At 35.9% G+C, this 10,196-nt stretch overlaps 1 protein-coding gene across 3 annotated transcripts; it reads right to left on the bottom strand.

The window, feature by feature from the left end:
* On the bottom strand, positions 1–7,099 carry LOC111507091 (alpha-N-acetylgalactosaminidase). Of its 3 annotated transcripts, none has more exons than XM_074181142.1 (10): positions 7,082–7,099; positions 5,244–5,415; positions 2,546–2,720; positions 2,267–2,441; positions 2,109–2,203; positions 1,559–1,720; positions 1,266–1,463; positions 444–608; positions 175–250; positions 1–112 (listed from the first exon to the last, which is right to left on the bottom strand). In XM_074181142.1, the coding sequence occupies exons 2-10, from the start codon at positions 5,396–5,398 to the stop codon at positions 54–56; spliced, it is 1,260 nt and encodes a 419-aa protein (XP_074037243.1). In that variant the 5' UTR covers positions 5,399–5,415; positions 7,082–7,099; the 3' UTR covers positions 1–53. The 3 variants fall into 3 exon arrangements, with proteins under 3 accessions (XP_074037243.1, XP_074037241.1, XP_074037242.1); XM_074181140.1 differs by lacking the exon at positions 7,082–7,099 and adding an exon at positions 6,765–6,991 and having other exon boundaries at positions 5,244–5,423; XM_074181141.1 differs by lacking the exon at positions 7,082–7,099 and adding an exon at positions 6,765–6,991.
* Between the last annotated feature and the right edge of the window lie 3,097 nt (positions 7,100–10,196).

Raw genomic sequence — 10,196 nt, 5'->3', positions numbered from 1 at the left:
AACAATGTAATTATTTATTTCCTAAATCGATCAATAGTCAGTTTTTTCAAAAATCATCTTTTCTGGTTCTTGATAGAATTATCTTCTGGAGTAGCTAAAAGTAGTACACCACCTGTAAGGCAAGTCATGAGTAGATCAGAAGAGTGATTTTTATAAGTAACGACATATTTTTACCTGTAGGCTTAACTCTTATAAAAACAAGTTTCTTAGTTGTTACAATCTTCTGTTCATTTTCTGGTTCGAAAAGATCCTAAAAAAAAATAAGAAAACGGATATGACGAAATGACATTCAAAACTAAATTAACAAACAATAGAATCGACGACACTTTTATTATTTGGGTAGTTTCTCGATCAAATCAAAATCTATGCGAGTCTATATTCTGACGTTTTTTTAACTTAATGTACTGTAGATATATAATAGATGGAACTCTCCATGATCTTACCTTCAGAGTATATTGTTTAGAACTATTAATACCCAATTCGGACAACGTGAAATTAATTCTGCGAGGGTACCCATCGACTCTGTGACTTAGAAATCCAATTGCATACGAATAACTGTCGTCTATTTTTGGAAGCACCGGCTTGGTCCAGATATCGATCCTTTCTTTCTGAAAATAAAAATATGAAATTCGAATGGACATGATATTGAAATTGGTCATGTTTATATTTGTTCAGATAAAGTTGACCTATTGTGAGCCCCAATGAATTTTCAGTGGAAATGATGATTCAAATCATTCGTATACACGAAAAATAACAAAGGTCTTAGCATGTAACTTTGGGGAACACCTGACTGAAATCACTAATTGTATTATGTACAACTATCCTTTCAGTTCTTCCTTGCAAAAAAGACCCTCGAAAAAAAAGTCTCCATTTTGAGAGAAAAAGAGAGTACTCTTTCATAAAGACAATGCATCGAATCACAAATAAATGAAAACGATCGCAAAATTGCATGAATTGGGCTTCGAATTGTCTCCGTATCCACCATATTCCCCAGATCTGGTCCCCAATGACTTTTTTTTGTTCTCAAACATCAAGAGAATAATCACTGGAAAGGAATTTAGCGCCGATGAAGAAACTGAAGTCGAACTGAATGGAATAATAAAATCAATAAAAAAAATTATATGTTAGCCTATTAACTTTCCAGCCCAACTGTTAATTATCAATAATTCCTGTACGAGTTTTCTCCAAAAAAATATGATTACTGAATTTTAAACTTTTCTATTTCATCTTTTGAAGAGCACTCAGATGAATAGTGATGTACTTACGGTTAAAACAAGTCGACCCATGATCCCTAAAGGATCCTGATTGACGGCTATCACATCTTTGTTGAGGAGAATATCTTTTGCTTTCTGATCGATTGTGCGTAAATCAACAGACATAATGAGAGGAGCAGCCATTACGGCCCAAATGGCCATTTGGGCCTTACTTTGTTCGAAGCTCAGACCGTAATTTCCAATGATCAGCTGGAATCAGAGCGATGATAACACTTTGTCAAATATGCGTGCGATTCCTTACTCCGAATATTTTTTAAAAATTCTGAGTTAAAGTGTAATATTACCATATCTGGGTCGTTCCAGTGCCCCGGGCCAGAAAACTGCGAAATCCTGTCCTGGTTATCAGCGAACCATTGCAAAATTTCGGTAACGTTATACCAGGAATCTTCAATGTCGTCCCAGTTTCTCCAAAGGTTGCACACCTCCGACAACAACGAATAATTCGACTGAAACATTGAATAAAGTATGAAGACACTCATCGTTAATATTCAAAATTTTTACTGGTTGTTTCAAAAGTTTTGTCCGTATGGTGGTCTGTCTCACCCATATCATTCTCCCCAAACACTTCGATAACTTTCTCACCGGTAGAATGTTTGCCAATCAGAACCAGACAAAAACGGCCATAGTCGATTTCATCGAATCTCGAGCGCTCCATTTCCATAATGACGAAATTAATCGACCTGTGTCACGTTGGCAAAACTGCAGTGATTCAAATGACGCTTATTCCGATCAAATTGAATGAGGAGTCACTGAGAGATTACAGTTTAAAGCAGACTCATAGGAACGGACAAAACTTTTGTAACAACATAATATAATACAGCAGGAATTCCTCACTTTCAGTCCTTCAGGTTCTTGATAGGCTGGCCAACTGCAAGAGTAAACTATTGGACGACCGGTCGCGTTCAAATATTTGCCCATTTTGATGTAACCTGAAAAGATATTCCGTTTATAATACTATCAAGTTAGCCCTCTTATGCAAAATATGCACTTACCTCCTTCTATCGTATGATAATCCGAATAACAGCCATCCAATTTCAAGTAATCCACGCCCCATTCGGCAAAAGTATTCGCATCGATTTCCAAGTAATCTTTACTGCCTGGGTAACCACCACACGTAAGGGTTCCATAGTCTCCGTAAATTCCAAATTTCAACCCCTTACCGTGTACCTATAACACGGTAAACCAAATGAAGGAATATGTCGGTGCCAACGTAGACGTTTGCCGTGCACCTGATTTAAAATGTTTCAAGTTGAGGTAGAAACTTTGCTTACGTAGTCTGACAGGTTCTTCAATCCGCTGGGAAATCTGATTGGATCCGGTTGAAGTTTGCCTTCACTTGTTCTCTCTTTGGATGCCCAACAGTCGTCTATCATAATGTATTCGTAGCCTGCTTCAAGATATCCATCAGATGCCAGGTGGTCTGCCATAACTCGAAATAGGTTTTCACTGTTGACAAATTGCTACTGCTTAAAAATCTGCTATGTGCTAAGTCTACTGTGACTGTATTTCTGTGTAGACACCAAGAAAAGTCATACCACATGGCTGACTCTTCGTCTGCGTGAATTAAATAATATATATAGATAGATAGATAGATATTTTATTCATCTCATTACACAGAAGTGTATATACATACGTCACATATAGTAGATTCAAATTGTTAATTCAAATTGTTATAGGAAACCGCTGAATCACTATTACATTGCCAAGAACCTTTGAGAAAGACGACGTACCGCTATTAGATACAGCTATCTTTTACCCCAACCTCGTCCCCCAAGTTTAGTACGACTTATGTTCAGACATCTGCGATTTTATCAAGCCATACACCTATGAAGGAAAAGCTGAGGAAAAATACAAAGAAAATGAAGAGTTGAGAAGGAAACTTGCAGATGTGCCTAATTTAATATCTTTAAGTCACCTGCAGAACTGATTATTGAGGCTTGCCTATCAGGAGAGATCGCTGATTTTCTCAATTTACAATTACGCCTAAGTCAAAATGCACCCAAAGGTAGAATGAATACTATTAAATTTAAATACAAACGTTTATCAATATACTTTTCTGAACCAAAAGTATATAAAAATGTTTTAATGAAACTGTTTTGCTTGCCAGCACCACGAACTCGTTGACACGTTGTGGCGATGACTTTGACGGGCCTCTTTTTGTCGAGTCAGTTATCAAGGGAATAAAGTGAAAACTATAATAGTTGTTTTATTGAAAGTCAATCCTAGTCAAGGATATAACATTAATTGACGGTTCACATATGTGACAAGAGTTAGTCTCTTGAAGGACCAGTGAAATCGCCGTACGAAATAAGTAACTTACCACAAAATCTTCTATAATACCCTTAAATTTCGTTTTTATATGAGGGCACGACTACGGTAAAAGGGCGAAATCGGCTCCGCACTTCGTTTCAAGGTCACCGAGAACTTTATAAATGAAAGTAGTGGGAGCTGAGTTACTGGTTGATTTTTACTGTGATGTGACAGCGAAGTTTGTTTCGAAATTGCTGAATTTTGGCAAAAAATAACCGTTGCATGAGCATCGCTCAACACTTGTTGATTGACGTCGATGGCGATCAAATGTCAAGGTTTTGCGCACTGTTTTCTTCAATTATCGTGGCACAGAAGTCTTCGCCACATGGTCGTACCACAGTATAATAATACAACCAGTAGCTTCTTACCACGTGATCCGCCCGAGTTGCCAGGGACCTTCAACCGCTCTTAGGATGAGATTCTCATCCAACGCGTTCAGTGCTGTAGTATCAAAGGATTTAACGGTTCCATGGGCATCGGATTAGTTATAATAAACGGTCGGAAATTGCTATTGTGTTTAATTTATTCGCTGTTGTTATTATTGTTTTTAGTTTCTGTAGTTGGTTATAAGTAATTTACCACAAAATATTCTATAACCTTAAATTTCGTTTTTATATGAGTGGATGCCTATGATAAAAGAACGAAATGACTCCACACTCCGTTTCGAGGTCACCGAGAACTTTATAAATGAAAGTAGTGGGAGCTGAGTTACTGGTTGATTTTTACTGTGATGTGACAGCGAAGTTTGTTTCGAAATTGCTGAATTTTGGCAAAAAATAACCGTTGCATGAGCATCGCTCAACACTTGTTGATTGACGTCGATGGCGATCAAATGTCAAGGTTTTGCGCACTGTTTTCTTCAATTATCGTGGCACAGAAGTCTTCGCCACATGGTCGTACCACAGTATAATAATACAACCAGTAGCTTCTTACCACGTGATCCGCCCGAGTTGCCAGGGACCTTCAACCGCTCTTAGGATGAGATTCTCATCCAACGCGTTCAGTGCTGTAGTATCAAAGGATTTAACGGTTCCATGGGCATCGGATTAGTTATAATAAACGGTCGGAAATTGCTATTGTGTTTAATTTATTCGCTGTTGTTATTATTGTTTTTAGTTTCTGTACTTGGTTATAAGTAATTTACCACAAAATATTCTATAACCTTAAATTTCGTTTTTATATGAGCGCATGCCTATGGTAAAAGAACGAAATGAACTCCACACTCCGTTTCGAGGTCACCGAGAACTTTGTGAATTTATGAATGAAAGTAGTGGGAGTGGACTTACTGGTTGATTTTTTTTATTATGGTCGTACGGTCAAAAAAGAGTATTTATTGTCTTGATGTTATGCGCCGCTTGCGAGAAGCAATACTAAGAAAACGTCCGGTATTGTGGAAAAACAACCCATGTCTTTTGCATCACGATAATGCACCTGCTTACTCGTCATTGCTAGTTCGTGATTTTTTGGCCAAAAGCAATACTGTAATCATGCCTCAGCTACCGTATTCACCAGATTTGACCCCCTGAAACTTTTTCCTGTTCCCAAGATTGAAGATACCCATCAAAGGACGGTGTTTTGCGACGATTGAGATAACCACGTGTACATACGTAACTCGTGGTTATCTGAATAAGTTATTAAAAAAGCTCTCAAACCACTTACCTGACACACTCATCTGGGTAAATATCACAGTCGATCAAACATCTGAATCTCTGCCAGTGCATCCATCCCATAGGAGGTGTTAGAGCAAGACCATTGTCCAAGGCTTGCGTAGTAGCAAATATGCTTAAGAAAAACGCCAGATGGCCTGAGTTCATACTTGCTTCTTGTGTTCCTGAAACTCTGAAGTTGTGGATTCTCATATTTTTTGAATGAAAAATGGAGAGGTAGAAAGCCAAAACATTTCTTTCTCAAAAATTCTTCTAAAATATACGCCTTTCAATTTAAACAATATTTCTATGGCTGGGATTGGTCTAATAGTTTTGATAATGGATGACCGAAACTAGTAACAAATATAGAACTATCGTGGAAAATAGACAAAAGTGTGTTTTTATAGTGTATCCTCATTGAAACAAATAAGCGAATGAATTTCATTGCGTCATCGATGACATAGTACATTTAATTCATTTGTGACGTAAAGTCGTCTTTTAATGGATGAATTTTGTGCTTCATCTTGTAATATTAACCATATTAGTAATGAACAAGCAAGTGTGTTTTCCGAAACATTGCATGGTCTAAGGAAATTTCGTTTCTGGTTCCTATCATAAACGACTTACTGACTTTCTGTTAGACGTTATTACTACATCAAAAACGTATTTTGAAACACACAGCCACTCTGTATATGCGCTTATATTTTTTTGAAGAATATGTAGCGATGAAAAACGTTTTTTTCGAAGCAATTGAAGTGTTAAAAATGGCTATTTTAAGCATCGGATGACAGTATTCCATGTAAGTGAAATTTTACCTCATTCATCACTACATAATATAAAACAAAGTTGCTTCCCGATGTCTGTCCTTATGTATGCTTAGATCTTTGAAACTACGCAACGGATTTTGATGCGGGTTCTTTTATTAGATAAAGTGATTCAAGAGGAAGGTTCATATGTATATAACATGCATAATATCGTAGATAAACACTGATAATTTTAGAGGTTTCTAATGTGAAGTCGTAAATAAACACATTTTTTGCGCTTACATTGCAAAAACTGTCCGAACCCTACGAGATAGATCAAAAAATGTACTACAGAACACCCTAAAAAGGTCTACAAAAAAGTCCGCGATGGAGAAGTAGGAAGCCAAAACACTTCTTCTCCAAGGGATAAAATCATATCTATACTGGAAAATAGATACAAACAAATGTCGATTCGAGTGCTTTGTAAAGATCATTCAGGACTAGAGTTATGAAACATAATGAACTTTACCCACTCACTCTTTTTTCTTCGACAAAAATCTCATAATGAATAAGTGGAAAAATAATGACTCAACTGCTCTCTGCGATACCTGTCAAATCGTCCGTTAAAATTTTTCGTTGAATGTAGTTGTATACAATGATTATTTGATTATATTCGCTGCTTTTCTGATACAACCAGAAATAACGTAATCATAATTTAAGGGTACCGAAATGGACCCCTGTGGAACACTATACAGTGATGTAAAGCGAACAATGTATTTGTGCATTATTACCTTGCTACGAATGTGTGAAAAATCGTGCGCGATTATTTTTTTTAACCGTATTTTTGCCAACCTGGTAATATCAATCACTGAATCTGCTAAATAAATAATTATTCTGAACAGCAAACATAAGCACTAAACCACAATAAAAGCCATACTGTGACTAAACCTTCAAACAATCAAAGCGCGACTAAATATAAACGTAGACCACTTCAAGCCGTATCTTCTCTAATCAATATTTATGTTTTTAATGCTGATAAGTTCAACAAACCGGTGTTCACAGCTGTTAGATACAATCAATTATGCAAATCAGGGCATTTTTTACGTACAAGATTCCAAACACGAAGAAGTTCTATTCGTGAATGTCAATTATAATTTATGATAATTGTTGTTAGAGAGTAAAATATTCACACTGGACGAACATAATTGTAACATGAATGTATTTCTGAGTACAGAGTCGAATGAAAAAACGTGACATCGAAACAGGGATGGATATGCTCCAAAAAGTACAAGAGATACTAATCTAACCTAACAAATGGCAGAATTCAACGTCTGCGCATGATAAATCAAGGCAGAAATTGCTCTTCCACCGTGACTAAGAACGATTTAACGGATCTTTAATTCTTTCTACTTATATTTTCTATTAGGTTGTTTCAAAAGTTTTTGTTCGTTTTAGTGTCATGTTTTTTGTACTGTGTCATAGTATATACCATCGATCGATAGAGAATATTATATTCTATGTATTTTCCAAATTTTAATTGCTATGCGATTTCAAATTGAACCATAGCGCTGCCGAAAGGCCCGAAAAATTAACCAGGTATTTGGTAATAATAGTGGTAATGAACGCATTGTTTGCGAAATTTTGTTATGGTGATATTAACCTTGAAGATAAGCCCCGAAGCCTCTGCGGAAATCCAGGACGAGGATTTGAGAACCTTTGTGGAGACTGGCCCATTACAAACGGTGTGTGGAATGACGGAAGAACTGGGCGTCAGCTCCCATGTGGTTTATGGTGGTTTAAAACGTAGTGGAAAGGTCGAAGAGCTCGAAAAGTGGGTGCCCCACAATTTGAGAACGATCAAGAGAAATTGACACTTTCGAGGTCTGTTCTTTGTTTTTGCGCAACCAGAACAGTGATGGAAAAATGAAATATTTACGAATCCTTCATTATTACACATTTACAATATAAAGCGAACCTATATACAAAATTTCAGCCTCCGAAAATTTAGCGGTACAGGGAAACAGTGATGAAAATGTACTTTTCATATGTGAACGCACCCCTTTTACCTCCAGGTGGGCTCCTCAGTTGGAATATTTAAAAATCCTTTCTTAGTGCTCATCTAAGACCTAAGAAGCACCTATACATATACCAAATTTTATCATCCTACGCCTCACCAGCACGGAGAAACAGAGATGAATGGGTGAGTGTTAAGTGAGTGACTTTCGCATTTATAAGTATAGAAATGCCTCGTTGCTCGGCAAAATCCATCGGAAATTAAAGATAAATTTTAAGCGGTCACCCATCCAAGTACTAACCGCGCCCGACGTTGCTTGGCTTCAGTGATCGGACGAGAACTGGCACTTTTCAACGTGGTATGGCCGTTGCATAAAAATATCGGTCTGTTCAGTGAACAAGTAGTTACCAAATATTTATTTCGATTTATCTTATTCCAAAATTGTCGAAAATTTTGTAGCCGTTCTCCCTATGTGATATAGGAGCGCCTTTGTGGATTAGAGCAAGCTGTATTTAAACTATACAACTTGTGTTTCAAAATAGTGCTGGGGAACAAGTTGTAAATTTTAAGGTCAAAGAGCCACTGACTAATCAACTGTAAATAATGTTCTAATATTATCGTAATGAAGTTTGTCAAACATTTGGTTATCGTAAATGTTTTGCTCAAGGGTGATAATATATTTAATTGTTGACGGAATGAAATATTGAAAAAACTTATGCAATAATTATGTAGTCGCTGATATGGTAAAGTTATGATAAATATTGAGAAGTTCAGTGGAACTCATTATCATTTGTTTGCGCGTGGTTAATATATATTCTTTCCGTAGTCGTTTTATTTATATTTACCAAAATATTGAATGGAAGTTCAAAAAAAAAACAAAATGAAAAAACTGGAAGCATGTAGTTTTGCCCAAAACATTATGTTCAAAGTTCCCATTGACAAAGTAAGAAAAAATGAAATGAAGAACTCCAAGCACGTTGCATACCTACAATATGACAAATATCATACATATCTGTTTCTGTTTAAAATCTGTTTTTCCGTTATTCAGCTATCGCCCCCATACGAAAGACAACTCTCAGAAGTTGAGAAACTTGTGCGAGCTAAGGACTAACGAGGTCTTACCTTTTAACGTGTGATTACTAACACGGAATATTAAGATGCATGTCTATGAATCATTGTATGAATAATAAGAAATATAAAATATATCATAGCAGAACTGCATTGCAATTTTTTTTTCTGTAAAGCTTTCTGTTTTCATAAAGTATCGCATTTTGTGTTAGTGCTGATTGACTGCCTATGCTTTATTTTGTACAATGGAGCATATCTATATCTGAAAATCCTAAACTGATATAAAATTGAAAATATATGAATGAAAAAGTATAGCAGAAGTGTTAAACTTTTTTTACAGTTCACATTCTTCGTACACAGATATTCTGAATATTTGAATAAGAAAACTGTGGATAACAATCAATTATTCTGAATCTTAATGCTGTGACACTTTTCGTAAAAATGAGCAGATCTGCAATCTGCAATATCCCCACAAACTATATAGTTTTGTGAATATCACCCTCACATTGTTTTGTATTTATTAATTTGGCAAGTGACAGTTCAGCTGTTTTGTGCCAGTCCGAAACTGAATGTTTATCACAGATCTCACATTCTTATGTCATCAGATATAAGTTTATAAGTTATGTGATGTTCATACAAAGTAATTCCCTAATTTTCTGTAAAAAAAGACGAATGCCTATAAAATGTCTGTATGAGTATCCAAATATAATTGAAAGTACTGATAATTTTTAATCAATCTCCACAACTTGAGTGAGACGAAATTTCATTTTGTAACTCTATCTATGGATTTAGAGGAATCTGAAGATTTCTGATCAAATTGTCGAGACATTTCCGAAAATATATTTTGGTTATACTGGTTTGACATTATTCCAGTACATTTTAATTTTCCAATAACACGTACTGTTCTACGCGGGCCTGAAAATCAGTTTACCGGGTATTGATTACAACTCGATATAAAATCAATTGAATGTGAATTGTTCCTGAAAAAGTTTCAAAAATTTCCCAAATAACTTCAAGAGATAACTTTTTCTAGGTCAATTTTCTCGAGGTTAAGGTTTCTAAAAAAATAAAGCTAATTTGTCATTTGTCTCATCTGATCCAACATCTCGGTCAATTACTGCAAGAAAAAGAAGAATAATAA

The sequence above is a fragment of the Leptinotarsa decemlineata genome, unplaced genomic scaffold (genome assembly GCF_025532065.1).
Source record: "Leptinotarsa decemlineata unplaced genomic scaffold, Ldec_3_MD MMD2_tig00026307_RagTag_RagTag, whole genome shotgun sequence".
In the NCBI taxonomy this organism is placed as follows: domain Eukaryota; kingdom Metazoa; phylum Arthropoda; class Insecta; order Coleoptera; family Chrysomelidae; genus Leptinotarsa; species Leptinotarsa decemlineata.
Note: the sequence above shows the minus strand (reverse complement) of the source record. Positions and strands in the feature narration are given on the sequence as shown.